This window comes from Culex pipiens, chromosome 3 (genome assembly GCF_016801865.2).
Source record: "Culex pipiens pallens isolate TS chromosome 3, TS_CPP_V2, whole genome shotgun sequence".
In the NCBI taxonomy this organism is placed as follows: domain Eukaryota; kingdom Metazoa; phylum Arthropoda; class Insecta; order Diptera; family Culicidae; genus Culex; species Culex pipiens.
In genome coordinates this window covers 103,736,864-103,754,368 of record NC_068939.1, presented here as the reverse complement: position 1 = coordinate 103,754,368, position 17,505 = coordinate 103,736,864, and the positions used below count along the sequence as shown (strand labels likewise).

Sequence of the window (17,505 nt, the reverse complement as noted above, 5' to 3'; positions counted from 1 at the left end):
CACCCGTCTTTTCTCAGTGTGTGTGATGCGTGTTTTTGTTTTTAAGTTGAGCGTGAGCACGTGCGAGGCAGCAAACGAGAACACAAAAATTTATGAAATTCAGGAAATCTAACGGTGAATCACAATCCAGGCTTTGCAGGAAAAGGTTGGGGCAGCCTTGGCCATAGCCTCTTGCCCCAATATTAACCCGGTAGGCCTGTTCAACTGCCTGCCGATGTCAAGGCTCCTGCTGAGGTGTCCACTACTGCGGAGGAGTCATCTCATTCGGAGCAACCTGCTTATCCTTCGTGGACTGCTGCTCAGATTGCTGCTGCTGGTCATCCTTTTGGCCTTTTGGCGATGTTGCGCCACTCAATCTTTTTTCCACAATTCAGTTTCTGTGGTTCTGTTTCGATATAAATTTAACGGCAGCATTTTTTGGAACCTTTGCCTTGCTTTTATTGTTTGGCGCAACTTAACGGAACTGATTCACCGTCATCTTCGACGTTGATTTTTATTTTTTGCATCGGGTACTGACGATCAGCATCAACAAAATTATGTCAGTCAGCTGTTGATGTTTACAATCGTTAAGGCTTGATTGTCTCACGCATACACTGACATGACACATGACAGTAATGGATTTGTATTGGTATGTTTGGGCTGCGCTTCGGCATCAGCTCACCAGGCAGCGCTGGCGTCGCCGTGATTTGGTGGAGTTTATTAAGGACGATGGATTTCAAAAATAATTTGTATGGAGAGTCACGTCTGTTTGTCTGTGATATAACAACGATATCACAAATGGGAACCATACTAGGTGAAGTTTCTTTTTAATTTCGACCATTCTTCGTTCGGTTTTTGATTATGCTCGAGGTTCAAACCCCGGCTCGGACCAACACAACTGGTGATCTGTTCCCTTCTGGATTCGATTGCTTAGTAAAGGGAAGGTAGTGTATCGTCACAAGCTGGACCTTATCACGACACCTTAGGGAAGGCGACCTATGGAATGTTAACATTAACCTTAACATGTTAACATTAAGTTAAGAAATAGCCACTGAATCGGCTTTGTAAATGCGGCCCGATTCTCTTCATGGGTAAAATATCTTTTTTTTACTTGGTAAGGAATCGGTCAAGGAAAATTTTAATAAGGCAGCAGCGGAGAGAATAAAGCAAGGAAATGGTGAAACGAGAGGAACCTTAAATCCTCATAATTTCAAGATATTTTAGGTGAACACCAAAAACGCGACCAAAAATTAAAGTGCATGAATAAGGCTCTTAGCTGCTTTAATGAACGATTGTGTACAGGACGGCAAATTTGTGAATCGTTGAAATGAAATAAAATAATTCTATTTCAAACTTTCTTCACCTGGTTTGTGACCACCTATGGAAAAAAACCAAATTTGTTTATTTTTTTTCTCTTTGGTCTGACAGCTTTATCATGGATTTTGGTCTGGACAAGGCGAGTGATAGGACACAGCACCCTCTTGGAATAAAGGCCCAAGAAATTATTTTCATTCATCATTCATCGCCTTTCTTCTGCTGTCCGTAGAGCTAATTCTTGGTCCTTTTTTTTGGAAGGAGCGTACTGGCCCTAACGTCGTACAGAACAGTGTTGTCTATAAATATTTTATTTTGAATGTTCAGCATCATTTAAAACAATGTTGACTGACATTGAATTGTCCTTTTCACCGAAATAAGTGTTTTGAGTTCGACATCTGAAATCAGCCATGGCCACTAGCATTTTCATAACAAAACTGCATTTATATTTTATGATTTAATTAACTATCCAATCATTTTTTGACTGATTATTTAACTTCAGCATGTTCTCTTAAACATACAATAAATGTTTGTTGTAATCAACCTAAATGCAAATTTTTTTCAATTATGGGTATAAATAAAGCTGTTTTCATGTTAAAAGTACCAAAAATACTGAAGCCGTAAGAATTTAAAATTAATCAAAACTATAGTTAATTGTACTTAACTGAAGCATCATAATTACAGTTTGAAATGATATTTTATAATAAAAATCAATAACAAAACTTTTTTTTAATTAAACATGCGTGGTTCTATCAGCAACTGTGAACAAATCTATTAGGTTTTACGCCATGACGTCATTTGACAGCTCGTGTGCACTGTTTACATGGTCTTCGCCGATTGTCGACGAATTTCCCCGATCAAAATCGACGTACGCATCGAACTGTGCTAAGTCCATGTAAACAGTGCACACTGCACTCCTTTCTAACCTCCAAATTGAATCGGCGTAAAACCTAATTGTTTAGTTTTGGTCAATCCATTTATGTAATTAATATGGAAAAATTTGCATCAAAATTACTTTTTATTAATTAATTTTATGTTTACAGTGGTTTTTGAAACGTTTTCTCTGATCTTTTTCGGAAATATATGTGTTTAAATGTCTGTTAGGTTTTTTTTGTTGTTTAAAGCCAAATTTGTTAACGAAACATATTTGTTTATGATGAAAAATGAGCAAAACTCATCTTTTATTCATTATATCTATCATTTGACCTACACCATGTATCAAAACATCAAATATCGGTTAAATTTGGTTTACAAATAACAGTTTGTCTATAGTGGACCCGGGTCCACTATCCTGGTTTTTAAGCGAAGATGGCGTTTGAATGGTGAACGTCCGAAATGTCAAAATCACGCAGTGGTACCAATATTCCGAAATGTCAAAATCACGCAGTGGTACCAATATTCCGAAAAAAGTGTGCCATGGCATGACAGCCACATTTGTTTTCTAATGTTGGTGTTACTGCGCGATTTTGACATTTCGAATGTTCGCCATTCGAACGCCATCTTCGCTTAAAAACCTGGATAGGAAAAGTGGTCCATAACAGGCAAAAAAAACTTTTGTTTTCAAATGGCTATATTTCTGCTCAAAAACAAATAACTGATGGAACAAATAGTCAAAATTGTTCAACAGACTTCAGATTTCATTGTTTTGTACAAAGGGTTATGAAAAAGTGCTTAAAATATTGAAAATAGTGCGGGTCCGCTAATGGATAAAATACGCTATGTGCATCCAGATTCAAGAAAGCTGGCATTGTCAGCCTGCTCCGGTGGAATCGCTGGCGGCGGTTGGACTCGTAATCCAAAGGTCGTCAGTTCGAACCCTGGGTGGAAGGTTCCTTGGAGTAAAAATAGGTTTGGGTGCTCTCCCCATTCAAGTCTTTGGACACCTAGGTTCGAGCAGAAACTTGCAATAGAGACCACAAAAGACCTGGGGGTCGTTAAAGTGGATGGGTTGTTGTTGGCATTGTCAAATGATGTAGATTAACTGCACATACCTTTAAATAGAGTTGCCAGATGCCAGACATTTTTTATCATTTTTTCCATGATTTTTTCAGCTGCGGACCGATAAAATGCGGTCAGGCGCGTCTCTACTGGGACCTAGGTAAGTACCCGGCCGTTGCCGTTGCCGGCCTCGGCGACGCTTCCAAATGGGACGAGCTGGACGAAATAAACGGTGCCAAGGAGAACGTTCGTATTGCCGCGTCCGCCGGTGTGAGAGCCCTGGCAGGGTGCAAAATCGGCCGCGTAGAGGTTGAAGACCTGGAGGATGCGCAAGCCGCCGCCGAGGGAGCCCTGCTAGCGAACTACAAGTTTCAACCGTACAAATGCAAGGACAAGCAGACGTCGCTGCCCGAGGTTTCGTTGGCCGAGCAGGCCGAAGGAGCGGTCGAGTGGGAACGTGGCTGGATTCTGGGGGGTGCGCAAAACTGGGCCCGGGTGTAAGTTTTTCGAGTGGGTGGGAAAGGGTGCGTTTGTTACTAATCTTGAGTGTCGCGCAGGTTGATGGAGACACCCGCCAACCTGATGACTCCGACCATCTTTGCCGAAACTGTTCAAACCAAACTGGCCACTGTTGGGAATGGTGTGCAAGTTCTGGTGCACGACGAAGCCTGGGCCAAGGAGAAGGGTATGGGTTCGTTCCTGTCGGTTACCAACGGCACCAAGGAGCCGGCCAAGTTCCTGGAGATCACGTACAAAGGCGAAGGTTCCGACGACAAGTGCATCGCCCTGGTCGGCAAGGGTGTTACGTTCGATTCCGGCGGTATTAGCATCAAGCCATCGGCCAGCATGGACCAAATGCGCGCCGACATGGGAGGAGCGGCGAATGTGGCCGCAACGATTTGTAAGGCACTCGCGAGGGTGGCTTTTGGTGTTTATTGTTTTAATCCGATTTATTGTTACAGACGCATTGGCCCAGTTGAAGGCACCAGTTCACGTGAAAGGATTCATCCCGCTGTGCGAAAATATGCCAAGTGGTACGGCCACCAAACCCGGAGATGTCGTATTTGCTATGAACGGCAAAAGTATCTGCGTGGACAACACCGATGCCGAAGGGCGACTCATCCTGGCCGACGCACTATGTTACGCTTCAACGTAAGAGACTCCTCGCTAGCTCAATAGACCCTACACATAACATCCCTCTTTAATTCACAGGTTTGAACCCAAGTTCATTGTGGACATTGCAACGCTGACTGGTGCAATCAAGGTCGCGCTGGGAGATTGTGTCGCGGGAGTTTTCTCGACCAATAGCGCGCTGTGGAACCAAATCCACGAGGCCGGATCGGAAACCGGAGATCGCGTGTGGCGCATGCCTTTGTTCAAGCATTATTCCGACCAAATGTGTGACCACGGCGGGTACGATTTGAACAACCTTGGCAAGGGAAAGGGTGGAGGGTCATGCACGGCTGCCGCCTTCCTGAGGGAATTTGTTCCGAAAAATACGCCTTGGATGCATATCGACATCGCTGGGGTTATGGGAGATTGCAGCGATCAAACATGGATGGGTGCCAAGGGCATGACCGGTCGACCGATGAGAACTCTGGTCCAATTCATCACAAATGCTAAAGTCTAAAGTAAAACAAGCCTTCGTTACACTGCCCAGTACAGGACGGAAAAGTCACCTGCATTTTATAGCCCAGTGAAATTTATTATCTATTCCAAAGATATGCCGGCATGCAAGGGTATGAAACATTTAGATACTAACCACGGTATCGGGGAATTTATTTCGGACTCAACCCGGTCGGGTTCGGGAGCCAGCCATTTAAGTAAAGTACATTCTGTTGTTGTTCTGAGTTGATTTGAAATATATGCATTGTAGCAATATCTAGCGTACAATTGATGGTGCTTTAAATTAATTGTTTTGAAGAATTCCCCATCCGGATTAGAAGTTGAATCAATTGCCTAACTAGCCAAAATGAGACGCTCAACCAAAGGAGATTTCTAAGGTGTTCGCAACAATCATGATTTGCTGAGTTCGTTGTCCCACTTGTTCATACGAATTTTTCAGTCTAATTCATATAAAGTGGACTCTCTGGCTGTCGATCTTCTACAACCAGTTGTCATTGAAATTTTCAGTCCCTTCAAGTAGATTGTATTGATTTTTCTCCCTCTCTCGACGGTCCCTTCATTATCGACAACGAGATAGTCCATTGTAATACTTTTAAATAAATAAACCTATTTAGTTTTCGGATTTCGCAAAGGGTAAAAAACATTGTTCGTAGTATGTGATTAATATATTTCAAAAATTTGCTCCCTATCGGTGCAAATGGATACTCTTACATAGCTTATGTTCAATATAGTTTAATAAAAGCAGACACAGTGTATTGGCCTAAATTTCGGTCAAGATTTACGTAATGCTAAAATAGGTGACGTGTGAAAGAGAACGAAGAAAACTACTTTTCAAAAAGTATAGTTTTAAAAAAACATTAAAGAAGAAACTATAGCTTTGCAAAACCAAAAGCAAAAACTCATTTATCATAACGATTGATTTTTTCCAATAACTTCCCTACGCGGGATTTACTTTTTTTCTCTGATCGGGTTCAAAGCGCCTCACAGCGTTACGTTCGATATCTTTTACTTTTTTTTTCAAATCTCACTTCGAAACTGATCGGGACATGGTATTAGACTTACACTACAACACACAACCGATTCACTGTTTCTCGGTGTAATTTTGTAACTGACTTGCGTTTGAATTGACTGCGTTCTTCGTTTGAATTTTGGAAACTGGGAATAGAGAGGCCAAACCAACAGTTGACTGTGTAACAGATCGGAGGAGCATTGATTTGCGTAAAAATGGTAATCTTTTTTTTTTTTGCTGCTTTTATAGAGAATGATGTTGTTTGTATATTGTAATATAAACTAATGACGACCGTCTAACGTTTTCTAAATGATGATCCTTTTTCAAGATAACGCACCGCTATGAAACTCGGGAGCACTTCCTCGTCCTCGGCCGCCTCTGCCACGACCGCGGCCTCTTGATCGCCCCCTGCCCCGCCCGCGTCACCTTCGACCATCCCCCATACCAACTAGATCTGAAATGAAACAATGAAAGAGGGTCGCGTAGGCCACCGTTAGTAATGGTAGCGTAGGAAAACGATTTTTCAATCGCTGGAGCGATTCACGGACAGTTGCTGGCTCACCTATATTGCTAGCCGTTTTCTCGAGATAAGCTAAAGGCCCTTGCAGGTTGGGACCCTGTCCTGGAAAGCCAGGTGCACCAGCTCCGACAACGCGACCGCCACCGCCCTGCGGGAACTGCTGGGGATTCGCCCCTATGGGCATGGACTGCATCTGCTGCATTTGTTGGGCCTGTCGAGAATGGAAACTTGTTTGTTAAAACGACAGCTGATTCTTTTTTTTAACTATAGGACCTGGAGCATTTGCATTTGCTGCTGTTGCTGAGCTTGCTGCATTTGTTGAGCTAGCATGGAATTCTGGAAGAAATGAGCTTTGAAACATCTACAAAGTCGTTAGCACCCAGCAGAACCAGGCGTCACACTTGGGCAAAGATAATCTTCCAATAAATTTGACGACTGATTCCACTGTGCGACGGTCGGAGACGGTACCTGCATCGGCATTCCCATGCCACCTGGCATCATCCCTCCCGGTCCGGGGGCTCCACCGGCCATGCTTCGCATCTCCGGCGGTACCGGATGGGCCTGCATCGGTTTGTTGTAGTTTTGCTGGTCCGAGAGAAGGTTTTTCCAAGACTCAATTTTCTCGTAGTGCTTTCGAATGAGTTCGTCCTTGCGTGCTATTTCCTGTCTGAAAGTGGAACGATAAGTGACACTCAGTAATCATGTTAAAATTGGGTATTCTAAGCAATTCTGCGATAGGTCTTAACCGTTTCCATGCGCGTTTCGGTTACAGCAGCCCAGTTTAAATGTTGGCTACATTGAACATTTTACCGATCACTTTTTTCCCCAATAGCTAAGAGTCCAGCTTATCGTCCTTTTGTAGACGGGACAATACGACTAAATCACCACTCTAGTAACTTCATCATTTGAATTGTGAAGAACTCAACAGGTAACCGATCATTGCCGAAAGCCCTCATAAATTTCAGCTGTCTAATCAATTCGAACATCGTTCCCAGATCAGGGATTGGGAAATGTTCGTTCAATTCCGTGCGCTACATCTCCGGCTGCCTTTGAACTCTAGGCTTCCAAATTACCTCAAATCGAAATTTTCCTCCTTGAGCAGCAGATCCGGTTTCAAGGCAGACAACAGGAAACGTTTCTGCAGGAAGAAGGCCTCCATCTGCCTTGCAAGATCGATAAATTTTAGCGTTGTTTGGTCCACCTCGAGCTTTATCTCATCTTTGTCAATTCCGGTGGCCGATTCCTCCTTTGTCAGTGCGTGGATGCATGACTGCAAGAGAAAAAAAAGTTGTAAAATTGTGATTTCGAATTAACCTGCAAATTTACCTGAAAGGCTTCCTCCAGCTCGTCCACTAGATTGCCATTCACGTTGGATGACGATGCCATTACTTTTCAAGTTTGTTTGCCTAAAAACTCTTCTAAAATTGAACTTTTTGTTTAGAGAAAATAAGTTTAGCAAAGCCGACGCTCCATTGTCGACTTGTGTTTTAACAAAACGTCAAAAAATATTTTATTTGAAGGGCTCTCTTTTGGGAGCGTTCTTTTATTACGTAACGCAGGTGGCAGAGAGGGGGAGGGGGGGTCGGAGGTCGTGTTAAGCTCCATACATTTTTTTTATAACAAATTTTGTTTGGAAATTTTGTTACGAGAGGTGGCGAGGGGGTCTAAAAATCATTTTTTTTTGCGTCACGTAATAAAAGACGCTTCCTTTCGGAATTTGCCGAATGATCGAAAATGAATCATTCGAAGCCCGTCTGCACCATCAGTTTTGTTTTGCAGATTTCATCAGATTCAGATTTCTACTTTTTGCAGAATTATTCGTTAAGATTTTATATTCAATGAAAAAATATTCCGAAATTCTTTAAAGACAGACAGACTATCGTAACCAATAAAACAACAAATTACAAATTCACATTAAAATAATCTTTTTAAAAAAAGTCTGTAAAATGTTCATATGAATGTAATTATATTTTTCTTACCATTAGCATTTTATCCCAACAAAGGTAATGAGAATAATAAACAAACTTATGCAACCTGACAGTTAATGTCAGATTTTCGTCAACACAAAACGTCCGGCAATTTGGTTTAAGTTTGATAATTTCCAAAATTTCGGCACATCCAGACCACTATTTGCCATGAAATACTCGAAGGGAACATTGATGAGATTTCCCTTAATTTTTGGCGGAATATTACTTGGATTTTCAGTTGCATTTTACAATAGGTAGAGTAAAATAAAAACAACATCGAAGGCAAAATTTACAAATTTCATAACATTCCAGGGATAAGTTCATGACTGATTTGGAGGAAGAACGAAAGAAGCTGGACCGAGAGGAGGAAGGTTCGCGGCAGATCCTACTCGAGGCAATGGAAACTGTGAACAAAGCTAGAGCTGCAAGGCAGCAGAACAAATAAAGACGCAATTTAAAATGTTTTATTTACAGCTTGTTTTAATGCTCTAAAAGTGAACCATTCGCCCATAAACTGTTGACATGGTGCTTAATCCTTGCGAATCTTGGCCACACGTGGGTCATCGGGACGCATCACGACGTAGTCCAGCTTGAACCGCCGGTTGTCACAGTCCTTGCGATAGTAGTTAGTCAAACCGATCGCCGTCAGTCCCAGTCCGATAATGGCCATGGCGGACGAGCCAATAACTTCGGGAATTTCGTGCCATCCCCGCTTGAACAGAGCCGACAAACCGCGGCTAGCTTGAGCACTTCCGGCCATCGTTGAAGAACTTGTTGAACTCTAAAAATAAAGCGTGAAATTATTGTTGAAATTGCTAGAAAACTTAAATGAAATTCACGTAATCAATTTTCCTCACGAAAACTTCTCAAGCTTGAGTTAGTTCACCGATGTGACAACATGAGGAGAAGAGCGGGTTTGGTCATGCGGGTCGAAAATATTCACTATGACGATAGACGAAGGCAAGCACCAACCCCATAGCTAACATGGCTTATATATATATATATATAAATACAGCAATTCCCCACGAAAACAGCATGAAAAAAAAAAAACAAAATGCTCGGATCGGGCTCAAAATTTTTCTGGGGGTTCTCTGGCCGAAATAATTAGACCCATATTTTTTTTGTTTGGCCATTAGAGTGACCTACGCCGTGTTAGGGTGGTCTGAAAAATTGTCATTTTCGTCGATTTTCGCAAAAACCACTTTTTTCGAAAAATCATAACTTCTCGCCATTTCAACCGAATTCAATTGTCTTATACGCAAATGAAAGGTGATAAGTTGGCCTTTTAAAGAAAAATAGTGAGAAGTTCCAAATATCTAGCCCAACATATGAAAAAGGCGTATGAAACTTTAAAATGCCGTTGTGACGGTGTCTGGACCAAAGAGCCTATGTCTGAAAATATTTTTATCGGATTCCCCAGACATTTTTACGTAACATACTAAGAAATGGGAGGAGTTCATTACAGAAAAGCTCCTACTTGACAGCTCGTTCCAAGGGGACCATAGTAGATCCAGCGAAAAAATGTTGTCTTGTCAAAAAAAAATTTTTGCGTTAAAATGAAAAAAAGTGATTAGAAATGGTTTTTAATCGTGTTTTTTACCGTTGTACATAAAAATTGACATAGGGCTTTAGTACCCAATTCAAGTAGAAAATCACGTTGACTTTGAATAGTGCCTGTTTGGGTAGATCTTGCGCAGTCCGATTTGCGATGTCTTTCCGTCGGGCCGCAGGGGTTTTTTCGCGTTCGTCGTCAGTGTACAACAACAACAAAACCTTATCATGCCATTTCAGCTCGATAAACATCGTAACTCGTCGTTCGCTTAGTTAATCAGTACCCCACTAAACATCAATCATGTAAAACTCGTAAAAACATCTTAATTTAAAAGTTACGCTGTTAAATCCTTCATCATTTAATTACAAATGATTTTAATTCTATCTTTCCCCAGCCGGCTGTCTGAGATTAAACCACTACATTTAAAATATAACAACCGATAAACGGGACATGTCTAATCCGCAGCATGCGATTGCTTGCCTTGAGAATAATACATAATATCGTTCAACAAACACTATGATTTTGGGTCGCATCATCATCTTCTATGATAAATCCGGACCAAGCACCCTATACTACTAACACAATTTCAGGTTCCTGGCGCTCGTGGGGTGTAAGCATAGGGCAAACCAGCTGTCCTATTAGCAACCTGCGCTAACTATCATTCCCGTCACTTAAAATCGAGATCTACAAACTGACATGGCGGGCGCCGTTGGTGGTCAATGACTGTTACCTATTCGCAACTGATCTAGTTTTAGCAATCGTGGTGTTTTGTCTTTTCGTCGCATTCATACATGCTGTTGATAAGGGAAACACTAGAATCACTAGCCTATGATCAATAATGCTGAAAGGATATTACGGTTCAGTTCAGCAACGGAGGGGCAACCATGGGTGGTCTCTCATGCTCATGCTGTTTGGGTAGATCTTATCTTATCAATTTCAAGTGTTTTCCTCATCACTTTGAATAGTTCAAGACAGTGGGGTAAATTCATGAAAAAAACACTTGAAAAGCTTGAGCCACCCGAATAGCAATAACGTGTCAAAAAATACCAAAAAGTCAATCGCCCAAACACTTGCATTTGATAGTGGTTTGGATTGATGTTGAAACACAAACCAATTAGATCTCTGATGTGGTTTGGGCACTTACTACTAATACTTTACTATGCATCATAATTTTCAAAAGGGACTTATGGGATCCCAAGACGGATCGAATGAGACTAAAACGTTTAAAATCGGTTCAGCCAGTGCTCCACATCCACATCCAAAAACACACACACAAACATTTGTTCAGTTTTTAAGAATTAAATTTTTCGAGTTGTTGTTGTTAATTCATTTTTTTCTGGTAGCTTTAACCTTTTTGGTAATTTGCTGCCCTATTTTTCGAGTGATTATATAGCCTTTCCTCAGTAAGGTGAGGAAGGCAAAAACTAACGAAAGGTACTAAATTGACATTTTTGAATTATAATGAATAGGATAAGAAAAGAGAATGTCTAAGCCCATTTTAGATAACTCGTCCTGATTTCAGGTGGTCTTTCTCGGATTCAAATTTCCCAGTTTTTGCTTTTTGGGTGTTTTTGGAACCGCCTTGAGTCATGGGTATTAAAAAACACCCAAAAAGCAACAACTGATTTTTTTTTTTTTACCTTTAAAAAACAACTCGAGTTATGTAATTTGGTTTACTTTGAGTAATTTTGAGTTCAGGATGTAGCTTGGTTCTGAATCAGGTAAACCATCAGAGTAAATAATAAAACGTAGTTCTTTATTCCTATAGATTGTAGACTGTAGGCAATCCCATTTTTTTCTTAAATTCCTAACACGTAGCCTTATGGGCGGACGGATGAATTAGCCTTGTATTTTTCTCGGCTTGCGTGCAGAGTAGCGATTGACCAACTTGCTAGCTGCTAGCGAGGCTTTGTCGTTCACAAATGGTTGCGCGCTTCACTCGGCTGAGATTTTTTTTTAAAGTTGTTCTTTTATAAATAAACAAAAACGAGGAAACAGAAAATTGAGCGACATCTTTTATAAGATTGTGGCAAGACGAAGTTTGCCGAGACAGCCAGTCTGAAAAAAGCAACTTTTCATGAATGGATCACGCACCAGCATCGTTTACCCACGTGGTCCGGCTGCAGACGGCCCAGGTGTGATCATTGAGTTGTGTTGCATGAGTATGTTCAGACTCGCCAGCAGCAGCAGCTGCCACCCCTTTTCCATTCATTGTCCATACGATGAAACATAAATTTGCGCTAGTATTTTGCATACAAGCACGCTCACCATCAAGAGGGTTTAATATTAATGGTGGTCGAGGAGGGGAGGTGAATCAAGGGGTAACCACGCGTTTACTCTTCGACACTGCTGGTGAAAACAAAAACTCTGGCAGAAACGTCAAACGCTGGACACGAATGTAAGCAGTGTTTTTTTTTGGTTTTTTGAACCAAGGTGAAAAAGTGCTAGTTTTGGCCTAGTTGGGGTTGTTTTGTGAATGCAGCACACTGAGAGAGACGTGATTGGTGGGGTTAAAGTTTGTTAAAATGTGGAATATTGTTTAATCCAGAATAACAAAGTGCGCGTAATATTCCATTTCATGTCCTTAGCCCAGCTCAGTAGTATGTGGTGCATTGCAGGTTGTGATTTTGCAGCAGTGACGCAATTACGTAAAAACTAATATTGTTTAATTGATGAAGGCCTCACGATTTCGTTTTGGAGCCACAAACTGGACCAGCTGTGAGTTTTCTGAAGTGTAGAATCTGGCTGGCTGGCCTTCAAATGATGAACTGAGGAAAAAGAAACAAGAAGCTTGTGCAACATGGAAAACATCCTGAAAGTAGGCTAGCAGAAGCAGCTGCTGCTGCGACGACACATTCAACAGACGCGCGCGCCAATCACGGTGTGATTTGTACAAAATACTTTAATAAAAAGTTAGGACTTTACTTGTTTCCGAATTGTTTAAAGTCGATACTATTTATTGTATTATTTTATTTTCTATCTAATGTGTTTGTTCTAAACATGATATCGACATAATTAGGAGTTATGTTATACCCGTGTTCAATAAACGACACCGTGAGAGGCATGCTGCGATCGATGTCGCACGTTTTATGCTTGTCTATCGATTTTTGTCTGTGTTAAAACATCAGGTCCTGCAACATGCCACTGGAAAAAGGATGGGTTGTTAGTGTATGTGTGTGAGTGAATGAGTGGTTATCCTTGGTTTTTCCAGCAGTATTTTCCTCCCCTGTCACAGTGACAGAACATATTTGTGCCAGTGGAGCTGCATGTGAACCTGGGGAGAGTTGAAAAATGTGTCGGCAGATGAATATTGCAGAAAAATTAAGCTAAATGTGCTTATAATTTTGCTGAAGGCTGTGAAAAAGTGTTGCTCCCAATTCCAGAGCTTGGGAGTGGTAAAATTTCAATCTAGTTGCTGTAAAAAGAGGAAGAAAAAACTATGGGGCAGGCTGCGAGCCAGAACGACGATGCCGAACCCGACCAGGAGGACGATGAAATAATCCCGATGCGTGCGGACCGCTTTCTGGTGAGCTTTCATTCATACATTTTCCATTCTTGACTCGTCTACAACACAAGAGCTTTTTCGTTGTTCTTACAAAACTTCTACGCAACAATAGTTTCGTTTTAATTTTTAATCGAATGAATTGTTAGTTGCATCTATAATTAATGAATCTGCTATACATCATCGTGTTTGTCATAATCGATATTGCTGTTCAAAGTAATCATGGATCATGCCTGTTGAAGTAAAAAAATCTCATTTACCTAATTTTTTTTCTAAATTCAGTTCAATCTCTCAATAGGAGCTGCAATCACAGTGAAATTCAAACTTGAATTTTTAGATCAGCTTTTATTTATGTACCATTTATTACAATTCAATAGAAGCTTATAGCCGGATTTGACTTAGAAATAACAAAATCAAAACAGCGGCATTTTCCTTGTATAGTTTATGAAATCCTACACCCACAGTAGAAAACCGAGAGAATAGCTCTACCAAAAATAAATAAAAGAATAAACGTTGAAAGAGTGGCTTATATTGCCAAATGACCAACTCATAGTCATCCAACTTTGGTGGTCGATACGGCAAAGGCGCGGTTCGATAAGTCAAAGATCTTGGGTTCGAGTCTCGATATCGGCACTTTTTTTTGGTTGATGAACAGTTTTGAAAATGAACCCATGAGAATAACGCTGTCGCAAATCTCGGAATTTATCCTCCGTGTCTGTTCACAGTACCTTTATACTATCAGATCGTGTTCTTTATTCTCTCGGATGGCGCCGCCCAACTGTGGATTGCTAATCTGGAAACTCTTGTGGGATCTCAAAACTCTGTACATCGAATACATACTTCCGAAAAATATAACTGGAGTATAACAAGAACAATGACGGTCGTTTGAATGTTTTGATCATTTTGAATTTTCAAAAGCAAAAACAACAAAAACTTATCTTGACGACAAATAACATTCACTGAAAGCATGTTGTTTTCCGGAATTGCAGAAAATGTAGTATTCAACTCATTGCAAGACTTGATTTTCTCAGCACTTTTCGTATTTATCCGACTCCGTAAACCTCGTTGAATAAATGTACGACTCGGGCTGAAATTTCTTCTTTTTTGCAATTTGTTGTATGAACTACTATAATATGTTTGAAGCTTGCTATTTCAAAAATGTTTTTGAGTAATGTAGTTTTTTAACCTTATTTTCTGTAACAAATCGATTGAAAATATTCCTCTATTTACTGAGCTAATTTTACATTTGACGCAAGTGACGGTCAATTTGATTGTTAAATATTATCGACTGATACGATTACGTACCGATATTCGTTTCGCAGAATCATATTTGCAGAATCAGTTGACCAGTTGATCCGTGTCCACAAACACAATGTATACCACCTTTGGCAGGCCTTTGTCGATCAGACGACAAGCGCCTCGACGACAACCATCATTCGTTTTCGTCGAATGAACGGGTCACGATTTCGATTCGGCTCTTCCTTGGGGCTTGTTTTGACCAATTGCGAAGGGCTGGTCGGGCGGACCAAATCCGCAACAGTGATGCGACGCTTGGAATATTGTCACAAGCTGTTAGGATGGCGTGACGCTTGTGTTCGGCACGAGATTTATTTGCATCTTAATTTATATATTCATCGATATTGAATTTACTATTTGCAGGAGATTGATTGCGTGGACCTTTAGAGAATTTCTGTTAATTTAATCAGAGCGAGATTGGCAACTAAAGCCAAATTTTATCAAATTTAATACCTCTCTTTTTTAATTCGAAAGTGGATATTGCTTTTCCCAAGAGTGCTTAACTTGTGGGAACAAACAAAAACAGTCTATCTAGAACAAACCCTCTATCAGCTAAACACATGGTACTAGAACTTGTTCTGCAGCAGTAATAAATCTCCTACATCGCGTCGGCCACTGGTCGTGATTCAAAGATTGTCTACAATTAAACCTCAAACACGGTCAAGACAAATATGCATTCAAAGCAAAAGTTCTAGAGATAGTCTATATGCCTTGTGTTAGTGGCAAACACTTGCTGGGTGGTATGAATGCATCACGTCAAAGTGTTTGTGGTAACATTCACCGTCGTTTGTGGTTTCTCTCTGTACACTATGCTAGTAGAACTAACAACACAAAACATGTTCATCATTTCTTTTTTTATTTTTAACCATCACACGATACGCCGAATACAGTTGATATAAATTTTCTCTGAAGCGAATGGCGTAAGCAAACAAAAAAAGAAGAGTATTTCTCACACTTTGAAGAACCTTTGCTGTCTGTGTGCTGTTGTTTGTTCGCGTTCTTTAGTAGCGACAGTGGGTACAACGGCTAATAGAAGAACTTTACTTAATCCACCTTGAGGTGGCTGGTGCCTTCCTCACACTAATCCAGTTTTTTTCTAAATAGCTATGCATATACAAATACAAAATCTATCATCATATACTCATAACTTCTGACAGGGTCAATATCCTCCCATGATTGAGCCGGATTTTCACCAAATATCTGAGATCCGGCCTCTTAAAAGTGCATAAATAACGATTAAGTGCTCGTAACGTTTGATACGGTTGTCAGATCTTCAATGTTTTAGGCTAATTGGAAAGATCTTTGAAATACCTTTCTAAAAATATATATCAAGACAGGTTTTCTAACAAAAACCACCCATCTTTCGAACTTTAATCAAAACCGTTTTTTTTAGCATATCTTTTGAAGTACTTTTTGGTCCTGTGGGCCTGATTTGATTTTTCTGAAGCAGAGGCGGGCCGGAGCTTATGATTGATAAAAGTTGAAAAAGTGAACAATTTTGTTTTTTTTTTATTATTTTGTTGGTTCCTTTTAAAGTAAACAAAATATTTACATTGGTGTAAATAAGATTCATAAATACTAATTTCTAAAAAAAAATCCAGCAAACTTAAAAAAAATTTTTTTTTATTGGATTGATTTTTATTTTGAATTGTTTAAAATAGTTTTGAGTTCAATTAGTTGGGTGGTGACGCGCGGCCAATTATGTGGCATTGTGTGTGAAAAGAAAAGAATTTTATTTCGTGTTTCATCCTGATTGGCTTGCTCAAGTCCTTCCTACATCATCGTTGATCGGGAGGCACGACGTCGTGTGAATTGTTGCATTAAAATAAGTTTAAGTATTACTGTAAATGACTGTAAAAAAGTCCTTCCTATATCATCAATGTCGTCTGGGTAATCGTGATGAAAAATTACATTTATACAGTATTTAAATACCTGTGCGCGAGTGTTTTGGTGTGCTAATTAGAAAGACCTTCCCATAGCATCGTTGCTCGGAAGGCTCGCCGACGGGTTTGTTATGAAAGTCCTCCCCATAGCGTCGTAGCTCGGGAGGCATCGAAAAGCCAATACCTTATCCTACTAACCCAAAAAAAAAAAATAATCGCGTGATGCTTGAAGGAGATGCTGTGGATTCAACGGTCTCAAGCGGTATCAGCGAAAAACTATGTGCTTGATGAGTCTGCAACTTCAACTATCGGACTAACATTCCTCCCTTTTGTTGAACTGCAGGCTTCTTGGGAGGGCGCCGGTATTGACTAATAAAGTCGGGGTCTTCAGTGAACGGATGGTTGGCTCCCACTGATCATTTTTGATTCATTGTTTAACTTCAGCTGATCTGTCAATAACGGAGTAGCAGCTCATTGGCAGTCAACCATGCTCATGCTCATGCTCATGCTCATGAATTGTTTAAAATAGTTTTGTAATTGTTTTTAGCAATTGCAATTAAATACCCTGATATCATTGACTGTTAAATAACATTAATTTTTTTAACAAGCCGTGCACTTTTATTTACATATTTTACCTGGTATTTTACAAAATATTTTAAAATGATTCGAACTGCAGAGCGGATTCGCTAATTCGAATGAAACTGCATTCGAATGAGCGAATCCCAATTCGCTAATTGGGACGACTGACAGCTGTCAAAAGCTGGAAACCACGTGTTCGGAATTCGTCGAACAATGGCGTTGAAACGTCAACATCAGTTTGACAACTGGTTTGGACGGTTGAGTCCTTTTAATTCGAATACGTTCGAATTAGCGAGCATTCTAATTAGCAGACTTTCGAAGTAACGTAATTCGAATTAAC

General features: G+C 40.4%; 4 protein-coding genes and 1 long non-coding RNA gene across 8 annotated transcripts in view; 3 read left to right on the top strand and 2 right to left on the bottom strand.

Moving 5' to 3' along the window:
- The first annotated feature begins 3,260 nt into the window (after positions 1–3,260).
- On the top strand, positions 3,261–4,861 carry LOC120422735 (cytosol aminopeptidase-like). Its single transcript, XM_039586274.1, has 5 exons — positions 3,261–3,265; positions 3,345–3,728; positions 3,789–4,132; positions 4,194–4,383; positions 4,444–4,861. Exons 1-5 carry the CDS (start codon positions 3,261–3,263, stop codon positions 4,859–4,861), a joined length of 1,341 nt encoding a protein of 446 aa, XP_039442208.1.
- Positions 4,862–5,507: 646 nt separating this feature from the next.
- LOC120422719 (mediator of RNA polymerase II transcription subunit 28) lies at positions 5,508–7,897 on the bottom strand. Of its 2 annotated transcripts, XM_039586247.2 has the most exons (6): positions 7,713–7,895; positions 7,460–7,656; positions 6,855–7,053; positions 6,660–6,722; positions 6,429–6,597; positions 5,508–6,320 (listed from the first exon to the last, which is right to left on the bottom strand). In XM_039586247.2, the coding sequence occupies exons 1-6, from the start codon at positions 7,770–7,772 to the stop codon at positions 6,289–6,291; spliced, it is 720 nt and encodes a 239-aa protein (XP_039442181.1). In that variant the 5' UTR covers positions 7,773–7,895; the 3' UTR covers positions 5,508–6,288. The 2 variants fall into 2 exon arrangements, with proteins under 2 accessions (XP_039442181.1, XP_039442182.1); XM_039586248.2 differs by lacking the exon at positions 6,660–6,722 and having other exon boundaries at positions 7,713–7,897.
- Positions 7,898–8,296: 399 nt separating this feature from the next.
- LOC120422723 (uncharacterized) lies at positions 8,297–8,820 on the top strand. Its single transcript, XR_005606168.2, has 2 exons — positions 8,297–8,607; positions 8,666–8,820. It is a non-coding gene; the product is annotated as an uncharacterized LOC120422723 (long non-coding RNA).
- On the bottom strand, positions 8,804–9,340 carry LOC120422722 (uncharacterized). Its single transcript, XM_039586252.2, has 2 exons — positions 9,193–9,340; positions 8,804–9,134 (listed from the first exon to the last, which is right to left on the bottom strand). The coding sequence occupies exon 2, from the start codon at positions 9,111–9,113 to the stop codon at positions 8,883–8,885; it is 231 nt and encodes a 76-aa protein (XP_039442186.1). The 5' UTR covers positions 9,114–9,134; positions 9,193–9,340; the 3' UTR covers positions 8,804–8,882.
- Positions 9,341–12,584: 3,244 nt separating this feature from the next.
- Positions 12,585–17,505, top strand: part of LOC120422710 (monocarboxylate transporter 3-like) — a 32,772-nt gene continuing 27,851 nt past the window's right edge. The window contains exons 1-2 of one of the 3 annotated variants that reach the window (XM_039586225.1): positions 12,585–12,723; positions 13,117–13,431. In XM_039586225.1, the coding sequence (XP_039442159.1) occupies positions 13,345–13,431 (87 nt within the window). In that variant the 5' untranslated portion in view covers positions 12,585–12,723; positions 13,117–13,344. Of the gene's footprint in view, positions 12,724–13,038; positions 13,432–17,505 lie in introns of those variants that run through there. The other 2 variants (XM_039586227.2, XM_039586235.2) reach the window with 2 other exon arrangements.

Excerpts from the sequence above, each read along its gene's own strand:
- LOC120422735 (XM_039586274.1), top strand. Across the intron at positions 3,729-3,788 it reads GCGCAAAACTGGGCCCGGGT|GTTGATGGAGACACCCGCCA; the intron begins GTAAGTTTTTCG and ends AGTGTCGCGCAG. Across the intron at positions 4,384-4,443 it reads GCACTATGTTACGCTTCAAC|GTTTGAACCCAAGTTCATTG; the intron begins GTAAGAGACTCC and ends TTTAATTCACAG.
- LOC120422719 (XM_039586247.2), bottom strand. The coding sequence starts at position 7,772 with ATGGCATCGTCATCCAACGTGAATGGCAATCTAGTGGACGAGCTGGAG. Across the intron at positions 6,723-6,854 it reads GCATGGGAATGCCGATGCAG|AATTCCATGCTAGCTCAACA; the intron begins GTACCGTCTCCG and ends CATTTCTTCCAG. Across the intron at positions 6,598-6,659 it reads AGCAAATGCAAATGCTCCAG|GCCCAACAAATGCAGCAGAT; the intron begins GTCCTATAGTTA and ends CATTCTCGACAG.
- LOC120422722 (XM_039586252.2), bottom strand. The coding sequence starts at position 9,113 with ATGGCCGGAAGTGCTCAAGCTAGCCGCGGTTTGTCGGCTCTGTTCAAG.